This window comes from Halichoerus grypus, chromosome 7 (genome assembly GCF_964656455.1).
Source record: "Halichoerus grypus chromosome 7, mHalGry1.hap1.1, whole genome shotgun sequence".
NCBI lineage: Eukaryota > Metazoa > Chordata > Mammalia > Carnivora > Phocidae > Halichoerus > Halichoerus grypus.
Window position 1 is genome coordinate 6,617,457 of NC_135718.1, and position 15,769 is coordinate 6,633,225.

Sequence of the window (15,769 nt, forward strand, 5' to 3'; positions counted from 1 at the left end):
CCTCTCCTTCAAAAACACAGGAACAGAGCTCAGGCTTCAGACTGAACAACCACCTTAGTCTTTCAATCAAACAGCTTGGTAGCTAACATTTATGGAGAGCCTAGTGCATACCAGGCTGTTAAATACTTCACATGTGTCATCTCATTTATTCCTGGACACTGACCAGAGGCACATGTACTGTGGTCCTCATTATGTTGGGTGTAGAGATTACTTAAAAAAAAATTGAATCTTGAAAAATAAATTAATTAATTAAATAAATAAAAGGAAATCTCCCATGGGAGTGTAAAGGGTAGCATAACACTTAAATGTAAGGGAAAGTTATGCTCCTAATCAGATTTTAGGAAGGGAGAACTCCTGTTTCCTTGTCTTCTCAAAAAGTATTGAACACCCAGTGGCCTTAGCATATATCTATGCAACCCATTTTCTCTTTGTATTTCTTTCATCCACAGTTAAAGGTGTCTGTTTTTGCCCTAAGATGGTAATGTTCTCTATTAAATTGTGTTTGCTCATGAACCTGAAAGTTACGATCTTTACTTTGACTTAATGTATACATCCAAGATTATAGTTTCTTGACTGCTTTCAGATTTATGTCCCAAATAAAACCAGGTGTATTGCTTTTTTAGACACTAAGTTGCCCTTTTTAATGACCAGTGACTTTTTCTTTAAAAGTCTAGATTTTTAGGGGCACCTGGCAGGCCCAGTTGGAAGAGCGTGTGGCTTTTTTTTTTTTTTTAAGATCTTATCTATTTATTTTAGAGGGGGGCAGAGGAAGGGGCAGAGGGAGAGGGAGAAAATTTCAAGCAGACAACCCCACGACCCCCAGATCATGACCCGAGCCAAAACCAAGAGTTGGACGCTTAACCAACTGAGCTACTCAGGTGGCCCAAGTGTGCAACTCTTTTTTTTTTTACTTTTTTAAGATTTTATTTATTTATTTGACAGAGAGAGACATAGCGAGAGAGGGAACACAAGCAGGGGGAGTGAGAGAGGGAGAAGTAGGCTTCCCACGGAGCAGGGAGCCCAATGTGGGGCTTGATCCCAGGACTCTGGGATCATGACCTGAGCCACCCAGGCGCCCCCTCCCCCGCCCCCCGAGTGTGCAACTCTTGATCTTGGGGTTGTGAATTTGAGCCCCATGTTGGGTGTAGAGATTACTAAAAAAAAAATTTTTTTAAATAAATAAAAGTCTAGATTTTTAAACTCTAATGTCACCCTGCAAATTCATTCTTCAAGTTATGTTTGTTTTCTGGTACACCCTAAAAATGCTTCTAGTACCAACTGTGGAAAAGAGTTAATATTCTAAGCAAGGCATACTGAAACATTTTATGAAGTGATTTTTAAAAATTTGCCTGCCGAATATGAACAGAATAAAAATGGAATTTTAGTTTGAGATGCTGTTCTTTATACGTGGTTATTAATAGTTTGCCTTGTTCACAAGTGTCTTAGGATGAGCAAGGAGCTTTGGGCAACAGTCCAGATGGCCACTGTGGTGTTTGCAGCTCACATTTCATTCCATGTTTTACAGTCTGGAAACATTCTCTGAGGGAAAAATGGAATGCTAAGTCAGTGTATGTGGTCGGAAATGCTACTGCTTCTCTAGGTAAGCAATCAAGGTAAAGATAAAACACCAAAAAAGGACAGTGATGTTGTGATTTGTAGTAAGAAATATGTATTTGTCTTTGTCCCTGTTTCCTGGGACAGAGCTCTTAAAATCCTTGGTATTTGCTAAGTGATAAGAAAGATAAAGTTGCCTATTTTTTTTAAAGATTTATTTATTTATTTTAGAGAGAGAGCGAGCTTTCACTGTACCCTTACCAGCAGCATTATACCTTTAACTAATTATTTGTAAATTTCATAAGCAAAAAAAATCATTTTTTAAACTAGTGTTTTTTAAAAAAAACAAACATGATTAAGTCATTGGGGAATGAAAACCTGGTTTTCTTCTCTCCTGTAGTCTCTGCTACTACTCAGTATATATTCAAAAGTTCTGTTACATTGGTGCCTGGCTGGCTCAGTCAGTAGAGCATGCAACTCTTGATCTCAGGGTTGTGAGTTCAAACCCCACGTTGGGCATAGAGATTACTTAAAAATAAATAAATCTTTAAAAAATAAAAAAATAAGATCTTTAAAAAATAAAAAATAAAACTCTATTGCAAGCTTTGTACCCTTTGGCCCACTAATCCCTTTCCTGATAATCTAGCCAAAGGTAATAATCCAATAGAGGAGAAAAGAAGTGGTTTTTGTTTTTGTTTTTTTTTTAAGATTTTATTTATTTATTTGACAGAGACACAGCGAGAACAGGAACACAAGCAGGGGGAGTGGGAGAGGGAGAAGCAGGCTTCCCGCTGAGCAGGGAGCCCGATGTGGGGCTCGATCCCAGGACCCTGGGATCATGACCTGAGCCAAAGGCAGACCCTTAACGACTGAGCCACCCAGGCGCCCTGAGAAGTGGTTTTTATATGAGAATGTATATCATAGCATTATTTATAATCATGGAAAAAGGAAAGCCCCCAATAGGGGAATAGTTAAATTATGATACATCTATGTGATGATTATGTAGCTGCTTCTTTTACATACTTTTTATTTTGAAGGAAATTCACAGAAAACCTATAGTTGTAACACAGAACTCAATCTTTCCTGGACCCTGCAGAGTAAGTTGCCAACGTGATGTCCCATCAACTCCAAATAGATGAATGTAGGTTCCCTACAAACAAGCACATTTTTCTGTGTAGCTGCAACTATCAAACTCAAGAAATTAACATGCATGTATTAGTACCTCTCAATTCTCAATAATGTCCATTGTAGCAGAAGGGTTGAGCTCAGAATCCTGCCTTGCATTGTCATGTCTCGTTAGTTTCCTGCTGGAAAGGGGCCTCCATGTGTCTTTGGCTTTGTGACCTCGACACTTTCGGGGTACAGGCCGGTTGTTTTGTAGATGGTCCCCCAATTTAGGTGTGTCTGATTTTTTCCCTGATTACATTGATTCAGGTTATATATGTCTGGCAGGAATACCACAAGCTTTTCCCCTTGCCTCTTACCCAGCAGTGCATCATTTTGATTTGCCCCATTACTGATAATGTTCCTTGTAATCCCTTGATTAAGGTGATATGAGGCTTCTCCCTGTGAAGCTACCATTTTTCCCCTTGAAATTAATAATTACTTTGTGGGGAGGTACTTTAAGATTATATGATAACATATTTTTTTTTTTAGATTTTACTTTTTTAAGTAATCTCTACACCCAACGTGGGACTTGAACTTACAACCCCAAGATCAAGAATCATATGTTCTACCTACTGAGCCAGCCAGGCGCCCCTGATAATGTATTCTTCATCAGTAGCTGCTGATTTACATCAGTATGGACTCATGGTTTCCTCTTTAATAGGGTACAATCCATTACTAAGTCTATTTATTTTATTGCCCAAATTATCCCTGCTGTGGCCAGGGGCAACCCCTTGAAGGTGACTTCTGTGTCCTTTTGACATGTCTCCATCATTCTTTGAGTACTTCCTTCTTTTCTAATGCAAAAAGATGTTCCAGGTTTGTCCTATACTTTCCCTGTCCCAGCCCTAAAATCAACCATTTTCCCTAAGAAGCCCTGGTTCCTTTTAGTGGAGAGGGGTATTTAGAAGCCATGATGAGGATGCTTAGGGTATTCATTGCCCTTGCACTTCACTGCTCACTGCTCATGGCCCTTTTCAGTACACAGAGACAGGGAATACACACACACACACACACACAATCTTTATTTATATCTACTTGTTTATGTTGAAAACCATGAGTTCATTCCACCACCTCCAGTTATAGTCCAACACAACAGAGTTTCTCTAGGTCTTTCATTTCTGTATTTGTGACTCCCATCTCTGGCAAGGAGAAACCTGGCTCCCAGGTCATACATTTACTCATTTCATCAGTGCTCCTATAAGGAACAAGTCTCCCCTGGCTCTGCCCCCACAGGGATGCCCTCTTCAGCCCATGTGGATTCTGACACCCAACACTGGCCACTCCCCCACGACATTCATGTTACTCTGCCCCACCTAAGGGCCTTTGGGCTGAAATGTTCAAAAGGAGAAGGGGGACAGGAGAGGCTAGGTGGTCTGTTTAAATGATTTTGAAGCATCTTTATAGCGTCGGAAAGATACAATGTAACTAAGAAAAAAAGCAGGATGAGGCGCCTGGGTCGCTTAGTCGGTTGGGTGTCCGACTCTTGATTTCGGCTCGGGTCGTGATCTCAGGGTTGTGGTATTGAGCCCCTCGTAGAACTCCACAGTCAGCAGGGAGTCTGCTTCTCTCCTTCTCCCTCTCCCCCTCCCCACCCCACTGCTCCCATGTGTGCATGCTTGCTTTCTCTCAAATAAATAAATCTTAAAAAAAAAAAAAGCAGGATGCAATATAGATATGATACAATTTCAGTTTATTTTAAAAATATAGACACTGTACTAGAGAGCCCTCCCTACCCCCAAAGGAGCCTGAGAGGAGCAGGGACTCACAGAGATAGATACTTGTTGGAGTATGTAATGTTCATAACAGCATCAGTCACAATAGGCAAAAGGTGGAAACAAGCAAAATATCCATGGACAGATAAATGGATAAACAAAATGTGGTGTATACGTGAAATAGAGTATCATGCAGACGTAAGAGGGAGGGAAATTCTGACACAGGCTACAATGTGAAAGAACCTTGAAAACATTACGCTAAGTGAAATGAGCCAGATGCAAAAAGATGAACACTGTATAATTCCACTTACCTGAGGCTCCCAGAGCAGCCACTCGGAGACTGAAGGTATGGGAGAGGTTTGGAGGGTCTGGGGTCGGGGGGAAATGGGAAGTTCTTGTTTAATCTGGTGTAGAGTTTCCGTTTGGGATGATGAAAAAGTCTTGGAAGTGGATACTGGTGATGGTTGTGATGGTACCAAATGTCACTGAGTTATACACTTAAAAATAGTTAAAATGGTAAATTTTTATGGTATGTGTTTTTACTACAACAAGAACAAAACCTGAAAGGAAATAACCCTATGAAAGGTACTCCAGATGGTGGTATTATAGTTGTTTTTACAATTTTCTTGGTATTTTCTACATTTTCCAAACAGTCTTGAATTTGTATGTTATTTTTAAAGCACAAAGGTAAACAGTGAATCATTAAAAATCAACCTTACAAACAAACATAAAAATTAAGCATGAAACAATACTTAACAATTGTGAGTCAATTGTGAGTCAATCAATGTGCAGTTTGTTTCAAAATGATTGTCCAAATGAATTTTAAGATATCAGGGGAAGATGCAGTATGAATGAAAGTGTTTTTCTTTTAAAGACTGTATTTATTTATTTGAGAGAGAGCGAGCACAAGCAGGGGGAGGGGCAGAGGAAGAGGAAGCAGGCTCCCCACTGAGCGGGGAGCCCAATGTGGGGCTCAATCTCAGGACTGGGTTCATGACCTGAGCCTAAGGCAGATGCTTAACGACTGAGCCACCAGGTGCCCCAGGATGAGTGAGAGTAGTTCAAGAATGAAAAGCGCTCTTTCCAGAGAACAAAATGACGTCAAGGAGGTCCCCAGCTGCGGGCTGCTGACTAAGAGCCGCTGCATCGCTTTCCAGCGCAGAGCAACTTGCACCTGGGAGCTCTGCAGATGAGCAAAGAGGGAATCAGGCCTTGGTTGCCAAGGAAACCGCCCCCACTCCCCCCTCCCCTGCAAATCAGTTAAGAATTTGCTTGCACCTTCTTTCACCATTTCTTTTTTCCTGAAGTAGAAGAGGAAAGAAAAGTCTAGAGACAACTTCGGACTTACACAGCAACACTTCAGCTATCAAACATGGCATGTTTGTAAATTATCCCGTTTTGATTCTCATGCTACCTTCGGTCTGATCTCAGTGGCACCACTACGCATTTTGCATCTCATTGTTCTGTCAAATGAGACGAAAACCCGAGAACAAAAGTGGTGATACGGGATGAGAAACCCGAGACAGAGCGGGCTAGCGTGGGCCAGCATCCCCTGTGGCACAGAGCCTGGTCCCATGGGACCCGCTGGCCCCAGCCGGCTCCCTGTTTGTACCGCTGTGAAGGAAAAGGACGTGTTCTAAATGCTGGGAGCACATGATCAAAGGAGAGATGAAATTAGGGATTTTGCTCCTTTAAAAAGTCTCTTGGGAGAGGAGCACCTGGCTGGCTCAGCTGGGCCCCACACTGGGTGTAGAGATTACTTTAAAAAAAAGAGAAGAAAAGAAATCTCTTAGGAGAAACCACATTCTATCTTAACATGAAAGTCAGTCACCCAACTTTGGGACCTTCTATCTTAGTTCACCTTCCCAGACATGATGTCCCAGAGGAGCTCTCTCTAGTGAACTGCTGGACGCTTCTGTTCATCCTGAGGCTCAGCAAGAGCCTGGAGAGTTAGAGGAAGTTGAACACGGACAGCCGGGGGACACCAGGCCCGTGTGTTAGTCATCTTTTGCTGCGTAACGAATTGCCCCAAAACTTAGTGGCTGGAAACAATAAGCGTTTAATTTCTCATGGTTTCTGTGAGTCCGACATCTGGGAATGGCTGAGTTGGGTCCGTCTGGCTCGGAGTCTCTCACCAGGCTTCAGGTATCTCAAGGCCTGACTTGGGGGTCCTGCTTCCAGATCACGCACATGGCTCCACTTCCCAGCCCTCACGTGGCCCTCTCTAAGGGCTACGTTATGACACGATAGCAGGATTTCCCTCTTGCGTGCGAGACAATCCAAGAGCCAGTGAAAGAGAGCGTCCAGGCCAGAAGCCAGTCTTTTCATAATCTAATCTTGGGAGTGACATCCCATCACTTCTGCCATCTTCTTTTTGTTTGAATGGAGTCAGTCCAGGCCACACTCAAGAGGAGGGATGTCAAGGTGGTGTGAGCACCGAGATCACTGGGAGCCATTTTACAGGAGCCCTCTGGTCAAACTGAGCACAAGAACTGCCTCTGCTTCCCCCAGAAGCTGCAGGTCAGGTCAGGAGAATGGAACATTTTAAGCAAAGAGAAGATAGAAATGTTTCGCATAGTGGAAATGGAAACCGGGCCCAAGCAAGTGGTCTTGATGTCAAAGTCCATCAGGACTTATCTATCTCAGAGAGACAGAGAGAGCGAGTGCACGAGAAAGAGCGAGTGGACGGAGGGGCAGAGGAAGAGAATCCTGAAGCAGACTCCTCGCTGAGCGTGGAGTCCGACCCAGGGTTTGATCCCAGGACCCATGAGCCAAAGACAAGAGTTGGATGCTCAACTGACTGAGCCACCCAGGCACCCCATAAACCATATCTGGCTTTTTAGTGTTTTTCATTGCTTCGTTTTCCCATTAATTTTGGGAGAATACTGAAATCATCTATATCTATAACCTTAATATGTCTTCACATCCCATTTGTTGATTCTTACTGATTTGCTTTTGCACTAAGCATTTTTTTTAAGATTTTTATTTATTTGTCAGAGAGAGAGAGCACAAGCAAGGAGAGCAGGAGAGGGAGAAGCAGACTCCCCACTGAGTAGGGAGCCCGATGTGGGACTCAATCCCAGAACCCTGGGATCATGACCTGAGCTGAAGGCAGACGCTTCACTGACTGAGCCACCCAGGCATCCTGCACTAAGAATTTTATCTCACCTTCAGATAACCACAGGGTACTTTTGCACATAGGCATCCACCAGCAGGGGAGCTCACCCCCAGGTTTACACAAGTCCCCCGACCGGATCCACCATGGCAGTCCTAGCCTTAACTTCTTAAATGTAAAGAACACGATGGCAGGTTTGTCTGGGGTCAGACTGGTTCGTTTCACACAGCTGTGAGTCACTTGAAGTTCCCCTGTCATCATGGCCTGGGGAGGCCCCAAAGGCGGGCTTGCCTAGGCCCGAGGGCTGGCTGAAATGCTTGCACCCACTTAGAGCAGAGCCAGCCTTGCCGCCACAGGGGTTGAGACCTTCCGGCAAACATCCATTGCCCCGATCTCTACAGAGAGCCTCTGCGGGCTGCCGGCGGGCCCCACAGCCCAGTCCCTGCCCTCGCAGGCAGAGCTGACAGGCGCTGGACGGCTCAGGGCCTCCGCTTCCTGCTCTCAGGAGCCCTCATCCCAGGGTCGTGCGAGGATGAAGTAATGCGCCAGTGCTCACTCGGAACAGCGAGGCTGCACGTGAGAGTCTACATGGGCTTCCTCCCGTCTAGTTAATGCAGGAACGATGCGGATGAGCGCCGACGTTAAATACCAACATCACTGCGGTACTCACGTCCCAGTTCCGTTCCTGGGAAGTCGTCAGGGTCTTGGTGCACCGAGACCTTCCCAGTTCAGTCAGAGGACGGGTGGCCCGGCCTGGGCTGGCCATGCAGCGTAACAAGGGCTTTGTTCCGGAACAAAGTTGACAGCTGCATGTGACTTTTGTCTCTTGGGCTCAGGGCCCTTGAAATGACCTGTCAGTGAAGAGCTGATGGTGTGGATGTGAAAGCTGCAGTTTGTTCTTAGCCAGCGCTCTCCCGTGAATCCGAAATGGAAGGGCCACAGCTCCTCCTCTGTCAGGCAGGTGCCACACCCCGGGCGCAGGTGCTGAGCGCTGGCGGCGCGGGGCCCGTGGCCCTTCCTCCCCAGCGTCCTCTGCACAGTGGCCAGTGTTTCCCGTGTGGAAGAGTGCAGGGGGGCCCGGGGCGGGGGGGCTGCTCCTGCCTCACTTCTTGATGGGAGTCTCTCAAAGTTGCTGGTCTGCCCCTGGCCCCAGATGACCTGTAGTCGCGGTGCTGGGGGTCGCTGTTGGCAGGTTGCCGAGGAACCGCTCCTGCCCTCCCTGCCATTTCAGTCTGGCCACGTCAGCCCACAACACCCTTCTGGACGGGCGCTGGCCTTGGCTTCCCGGCAGGACGAGGGCTCTCTCATGCCCTGTGAGAAGTAGTAAATCCTAAATGCTCACCACCTCCGTACTGGCTGGTAAGAAACCGCCTTTCTTCAGCTCCCCTAGGGGGCCCGCGGTTTGCTCTCATCATCTCGTATAATCCTTAAAGCAGTCCCCGGTGGTGGCGTCTTCCCCTGGTGTAGCCGAGCTCAGTGGGGCTCAGAGAAACTGGCACGTGACCGAAAGCCACACGTCTAGGAAGGGTGGGCCCGGGGCCCAGCACCCTCACGTCCGACACAGTGCCGGCTGCCCCTTGCACCTGCCTTCAGGAGGAGACATTCCTTTGTGTTTGCACGTTAGCAAACAACCCAAGAACAGGGGTCTTTAATAGCCACATGAAAACATATTTCTTTTGTTGTTTTCCAGTGAATAAAATTGGCCTGGATACAGAAGGAGCACACTGCGGAAATGCAGAAAAGCTTGCAGAATATATTTGTTCCCGTAAGTAGAAAAAGGTCACTCCAACTGAAGCCCATTTACTTTTTGTTTGTTGGCCTCACCCCCGACCCCCCGGGACAGGAACATTTCCTGGGCGCGTCCTCCGTGGTGACGCTGGTTGGCGCGCAGCGTGCAGGCCGCTCGTGGGGCCGCGGGCTCCTTTCCCGGTGTGTGTCTGTGCTTGTTTGAGATTCAGCCCGCCTCTCTCCGCCCCCTCCACCAGAGGACTTGAGCCAACTCCAACATGACACAAAACGAAGCGTTCGGAGACAAATCCAGGGAGACCGTCTGCAGTGATGCTACCCGCAGTGGAGGCGGGCTACTGCAGCTGGGCGCCTCCCCTGAGTCTGTGTCCCCCTCTCGGGGGGCTGCCTCCTCCGAGCGCCCTCTCAGGGCTGGCCCACCCCCCTGGGAGTGCGTCCCTGGGCAGCGTGTGGACCGGGACCTGAGAGGACGCTGGTTGTAGAGGTGTTTGCCTTTCAGTGGGGGTGCAGCCCTGATGGAAACAAAGCTTTGGGGGAGCTCTCGGAGCGAGAGGGGCGGGAAGGCCGTCAACACTCAACAGACATGGGTTCCCACTGCTGCTTCTGCCCCCCACAGAGTCTCCAGGGCCAGGCTGGAGGCTGCCCGTGGGCGGTGGAGCAGGGCAGCTGGAGGGCAGGCACTCCCTGCCTTCTGGTCGCATCCGCCACTGCATCCCAGCCCGGCTCTTTGCTTTAGTTTGCTGATGTCTCTAAGTTTTGAAAAATGCTCTTCTTACTAAGGGGGTGTGTTTCAGAGACCCTCCAAAAGCCCCAGGGACGAAGGAGGTGAGCCCTAATCCAGTGACCCTCCGGGCCCCATCCTGGCCGAAGCAGGTGCTGGCCTGGGCTGGAGCAGAGGACCGAGTACCCAGCACTGTGTTCCTGCCCCAGGGCAGCACTGCTGGGCCTCCCGCCCCAGCTCTTGTGTCCACCGCTCCACCTGAACTGCAGGCCTCGGGGGCTGTTCAACAGGACAGTCGCCCGGCCCACGACTCTAGTGGCCGGGTCCGTGGCTCTCCGGCTGGCCATCCGGTGCTCCCAGCACATCCTCACCTCCCGCTTCCGGCACAGCCGTCTCTGCTCCTCCCTCCCGTTGGTGCTGCCTACAGAGGCCCTGTCCTTCACGTAGGCTCCTCTGTGACAGGGACGCCAGAGGCTGTGGTCCTGCCATGTCCACTGTCCTGGAGGCCTTGGCCCTCCTTTGGCCACCCCCAGCACACACATGCTGTTCATGCCTCGTCTTGTCGCTGAACCCACTCCTGCCTTGGGCCCAGCACAGAGGTGTTCTCACGCAGTGTTTGCTGAGCGCTGAACCGTTCTGGTGTGACAGGAGGGCATTCGGGGGGCAAGGCGAGAGAGGGCCTGGTCCATGCCAACAGGCCTGGCCAGGCTGAGCGGCCATCTCCTTGAGCATCAGCTCCAGCCTGCCGGTCGCTTGATACTATACGGCCAGGCGCTGAAAGCTGCTGAGAAGCCACGTGCAGTTATGCCGGGGGGCCCGGGGTGAACACAGCCCTGGGCGCCTCAGGGTCCTCAGGCCCATGGGACGGTTTTGAGGGTCACTGAGCCTCACCTTTTCCGGGACGAGAGGAACGTCATGTGATTGGGTTTTCCCCAGCAGTCTGTGGCATGGGATGCATATGTTCCAGAATGATCCAACGCCAGGCTCTTTATTTCTAATATTTGTAGGGGACAGTGGTCACCATTAAACAGTAACAAAGCCCTTCTGTTTTAATGTGGAAATCAATGTAAATGGTAGAACTTGGCATTCCCCGGGGGATTAAGTGCTTTGGTTTAGGAAGACGAACGACTGGTTCCGTGGGCGGTACCACATTTAGCTCCTTAATGAACAGGGGGCCGCAGCCTGTCTCCAGGGTAGATGACCTAGCTGTACTCACTGCTGACGCGCTAGTTCTGGAAAGAGACGGAAGGAGATTGAGTCATTCCTCACTTTCAGGTCCAGAGTCATCAGGCTGGTGTTCCTTGCTCTGCATACATATCCAAGGCAGGAAGGATCCAGGTCACTTCTGAGATATCACCCTGGTGTTTCAATTAACTGACTCGAGGCGTAGAGGGGAGATAGGAACGTACTCTGCCTTATCTGGGCGAGACGGGGCGGCATTCTTTGCAAAGCCTTTGTTACTTCTCATTTGTTACCAGCATACCTGTGTGTCCTAATAAATCTTTAATTCGCAATTAGAATATCCAAATGGGAATCCTTCTTGACTGTTAATAAGGACTTTCACCTTGGTTTTACCAAGGCATTAATGATTTTCTGCCCCAGCAAGTTCTGAAACTGGATTTTAAAAGCTCAGAATCTACTTCCAGTGTTTGGAGTCAACAGGCCAATTCATAGTTATTGCTTATTTCTTTTACTTAACTCTTTTTCCTGCGTGACAGATACCATCGAGGGCACTTAGAACTACTAACTCATTTAATCTGATAGCCCATTGTTCTGATAGAAAATTCTCCCCTTCTAGGAGATCTGCTCTAATGGAAAAGAAAGCAGCAAATAAATGGTAAAAGGGGGCATTACAGCATTCTGCAAGAGAGGGGTCCGCCTGAGTCAGACAGAGGGGGTGCAGTTATTTGAAATGTCCCTGGATTGGGGGCTGCCGATGGCCACTCCTGCAGCCTCTTGGACTAGCTCGGCCCTTCCTTCCCTCGCATCAGCCCTGTTGTCCGGATTCTCCACCACGAGAATCTCTCTCTGCACGGCCGCATCTCCCAGCTTCGCCTGGGAGGCCGAAATCAGTGCAGACCTGGCAGTTGTCGGAGTTTTCCAGCCACACACGTGTCCTCCAGTGAAAAGGCATTTTTTAAAAAATCAGCCTTGTTACCTTAATTACTACAGTGACTACTTATGGAGTCCCCAGCCCCTCAGCACAACCCTCTCCTGGGATTTTCAGCACCCGTGCTGGCCTCAGCCCCCACAGCCCAGCAGTCCAGGCCTCCTTCCTGTTAAAGAAACGGGCAACCTCTGAGCCCCGTGAGTCCCCATTCTGTGTCTTCTCTGTCGGGTGAGACCCCTGCCAGGCCCCTGTCTCCCTGTTGTTCTGGGAAACCTCTCACACCTCTGCAGAATCAGCCAGCTTTAGCATTGACCTACTTAGCAGTGGCTTATTTGGGTTAAAAATCTGCAGGCAGTAAACTTATCCCCAAAAAAGAATGGGTTCTTTGCCTCTGACTTCTTAAAGGGGATGGGTCCCAGGAAGGATAGTTGTGGTACATCTCCGCCCAGCAGAAGAGGATTCTAACCAGGACATTTTCAGGTTTTCCTCCCTTTCCTGAGAGTGTCACGGGTTTCCATGACGTCAGCTGGGCTGACTGGGCCTGCGTGCAGGGCCTGGCTCTCCAAGCACTGGTGATGCCGTCAGAAAAGACAGGCATCTGTCCTGGACCAGGACACACATACTAAGCTCCCATCTCCCGAGTTAGCGGCCAGCAATCCGAGAATAAGCATGAGCAGCTCAATACTAGGCTAGACCTTCCGAAGAGAGGCTTTGAAGGGCAGATTCCGGAATCTTCCAAAGGCCCCTTGCACACCTCTAGGGCTGGGCTTGCTGGAAAGGCAGGCCCTTGGCTTTCCTGCTGCATTCCCGAAGCTGCCCCAGAGCAGATAGCTGGGAGGGTCTGTGGGAGCAGCTTTGGTCTCTAGAATCCTGCACACCCCAGCACCTAACACACATGGACGGACACACAGACCTGGAGGGACGCCTGGGCTCTGGTTAAGAAAGTTGCACCTGAACATGGCTTTGAAAATATGTTTCCAAGGATGGCATCTACAGTGCATGAAACATTTGCTCCCACTGGAAAAGAGAAATCAGTGGGCATCTATTGTCTACATTTGAATTTTTCCCAATTCCTTGTGTTCTTTTACGTCCGTGCTGATAGTTACAGAGCAGCTTAAATCAAGAACACATTCACCAGGACGTAGTTCTTGAATAACCTGGAAAAAGGAAGTTATTCCTGTGGTTGGTCTGGGCCTTCCGGGAGATGGTGCTAGACGGGCAGTGCTTGCTTTGTTCTTCCTCCGACTGCAATCCCCAAGGAGGTGTTCAGGGAGATCTGACGGGTACAGAAAAATGCGTTTGTGTGTGACCAACAGCCATTAAGACTTCTTCCAACTGATGGATGGACGTGGCGGGGGGGGGGTGGTTCTATCAGAATGTTCACATTTGGGGAGGATTCGCCCATCGGTTTTGTTAGATGGTAGTGTCTCAGGTCGGTGTTCAGACTGCGTGCCATCTTCGTTCTGCAGAGAGCTTGGAGCCGAACACACCCCAAGGTCTTCCTAGAGTGGGGACGGGGAGCAGGGTGGGAGGCAGGCCATTCTCAGCAGGCCCCTACACGGCCACCCATCCGCCCCGTGGGCACTTGGCCGGGTGGCCGCCGTCCTGAGGGGACAGAAGGCACGCAGCTCGTCTGTGTTGGGGGCGGCCGCAGGGCCACTTGTGGCTGCCACTTCCCTGCCGCCTCCTGAGTGTGGGCCCTGGCTCCGGCCACCGCCTGTGGCCTCCAGGCTCCTCCCGAGGCGCAGCGTGGCTGCAGCAGTGCTTGTGACTCCAGCCAAGTGCAGAGCCGCGTGCTAGCTCGTGCCCGCAGCCCAGCCGCCGCGTCAGGACCAGAGGGGCTGGAGGGGCCTGGGGGACAGCGGCCCCGGCTTGCGGGGATGCCCGTTTTCTGAGCGCCGTGGCCGAATCCCCTGGGATCTTCCTACAGCAGGGGCAGCTTCTTCCCTCCCACGCACAGCCGCTGGGCGGCCCGGAACTGCTGCTCCCCGTGCCCTGGGCACATGCACCCCCTTCTTGAAAGCGTTGACAAAGTCTGGTTATTTATCCGCAGGGGAGTCACCAGCATTGCCTCTTCTGTTTCCCTGTGGAACCGTCAAAGGAGAAATCCTGCCGAAAATGCTCAAGGACAGAGGTGACGGCAATGCATTGGCTCGTGGGCACAGCCTCCCTGGTCCGCCTCCTCGGGTCTGCCGGGAGCCTTCGTGGTCCGCGTTCGGGGTCGGCCGTGCGGAGCCCCCGGGGGAGGGCAGGCTGGGGGAGGGCGGGCGGCCCTCGTGGGGTGCAGTCCACTGTCCAGACCGTAGCCCTGCGCTCGTCTGCCCGCTCGGCTCCGGCTAGGAGCCCGCAGAGTGTCACAGCCTTCGCCAAGGGTGCGGGTGGTGCTGGTGTGGACGGACCCCGGGGCAGGTCCCGGGGCAGAGGAGAGCCCAGGATGGAGCCCGGTGTTCCCGGTGGAATAAAGCCTATTCCCTGCTTTTGATTGTGTCCAGGGATTCCCATGGAAAGCATAACTGTCTATCAGAAGATCCCACACCCGGGAATCCAAGTGAACCTCAACAGCTACTATTCTAAGCAGGTGGGTGGTGCTTGCAGGAGACTTGGCGGCGGGGAGGCCCAAACCCCTGTGCGTGGTTCCACCATCCCAGCCGCATGACTTCCCAAGGCTCCATCTCTGTATCTGTGAAATGGGAATAGAGCTCTCTGGGAAGGTTTTTAGAAGGGTGAAAGGAGATAAAATGCACAAAGCCCTGTGGATATCACCCCAGACACAGTGAGCCTGGGCAGCTAGGGGCCATGCTGTGACTGTCCGGCATGTGTGGGGCACTGGGGGAGCCCCGGGGCAGAGGCTGGGACGGGAGGCTCGGCCCATACTGGGAAGGCCCACAATGCCCACCGAGGAGTCTACGTTGAATTTGGGAAGCCACAGGGACCTCTGAAGGCTTCGGGCAGGGGGGTGGGTGGCGCCTGTGTGAGTTAAGGTTTTCCACATCTGTATTCAGTGCGATGCCTCCCCCCTCTCCTGGGACAGGCTTCTGAATGCCTTGCTGGTTCTGGACGTCCCCTTAGTGCAAACGAAAACAGAGCCACGCAGCCAGTCTGCCTTCTGTCTCCTGAGAAAGGATGCAGAGTTGACAGCCTGGACTGCTGCCTCACTGATCAGGGCCACTTTGGCCACGTGAGCTAGCGGCAGCGTCTGCTTCGGCTGGGCATGTGGGTCCGCGGTGCCCCTGTCCTCTGGCCAGGCAGACACACACCTGTGGGCCGCAGAGCGATGAGGAGCAGCGCCCAGCCTCCCCAGTGGCACCCTGTCCTCTAAACAGTGCCTCGCCTGAACTCGGCCCTGGCCTCGAGGGAGCAGAGAAGGCCACGTCCACCAGGAGCCCTCCTGCTGTGAATCCGTGGGGCTGCCTGGGGGCTGCCTCCTGGGGCTCCAGGGCTGATGGTGCCTGGCTGGGGGAGCCAGGGGAACATTCTCTCCCCTTGGCCTGTGGCGACAGACTGATCTTATGCTCTCCCTGCAGGGCGTTCCGGCCAGCATCACATTTTTCAGTCCCTCTGGCCTTACCTACAGCCTCAAGCATATTCAAGAGTTATCTGGCGACAACATTGATCAAATTAAGGTGAGATATTCAGTGGGCTTT

General features: G+C 50.6%; 1 protein-coding gene across 9 annotated transcripts in view; it reads left to right on the forward strand.

The window, feature by feature from the left end:
- The window catches only part of UROS (uroporphyrinogen III synthase), a 30,990-nt gene that overhangs the window by 12,237 nt on the left and 2,984 nt on the right, over positions 1-15,769 (forward strand). For 6 of the 9 annotated variants that reach the window (XM_078076984.1, XM_078076988.1, XM_078076985.1 and 3 more), the window contains 5 exons: positions 1,526-1,600; positions 9,239-9,313; positions 14,179-14,259; positions 14,618-14,703; positions 15,650-15,748. In XM_078076984.1, the coding sequence (XP_077933110.1) occupies positions 1,526-1,600; positions 9,239-9,313; positions 14,179-14,259; positions 14,618-14,703; positions 15,650-15,748 (416 nt within the window). Of the gene's footprint in view, positions 1-1,525; positions 1,601-9,238; positions 9,314-11,290; positions 11,517-14,178; positions 14,260-14,617; positions 14,704-15,649; positions 15,749-15,769 lie in introns of those variants that run through there. The other 3 variants (XM_078076987.1, XM_078076991.1, XM_078076992.1) reach the window with 2 other exon arrangements.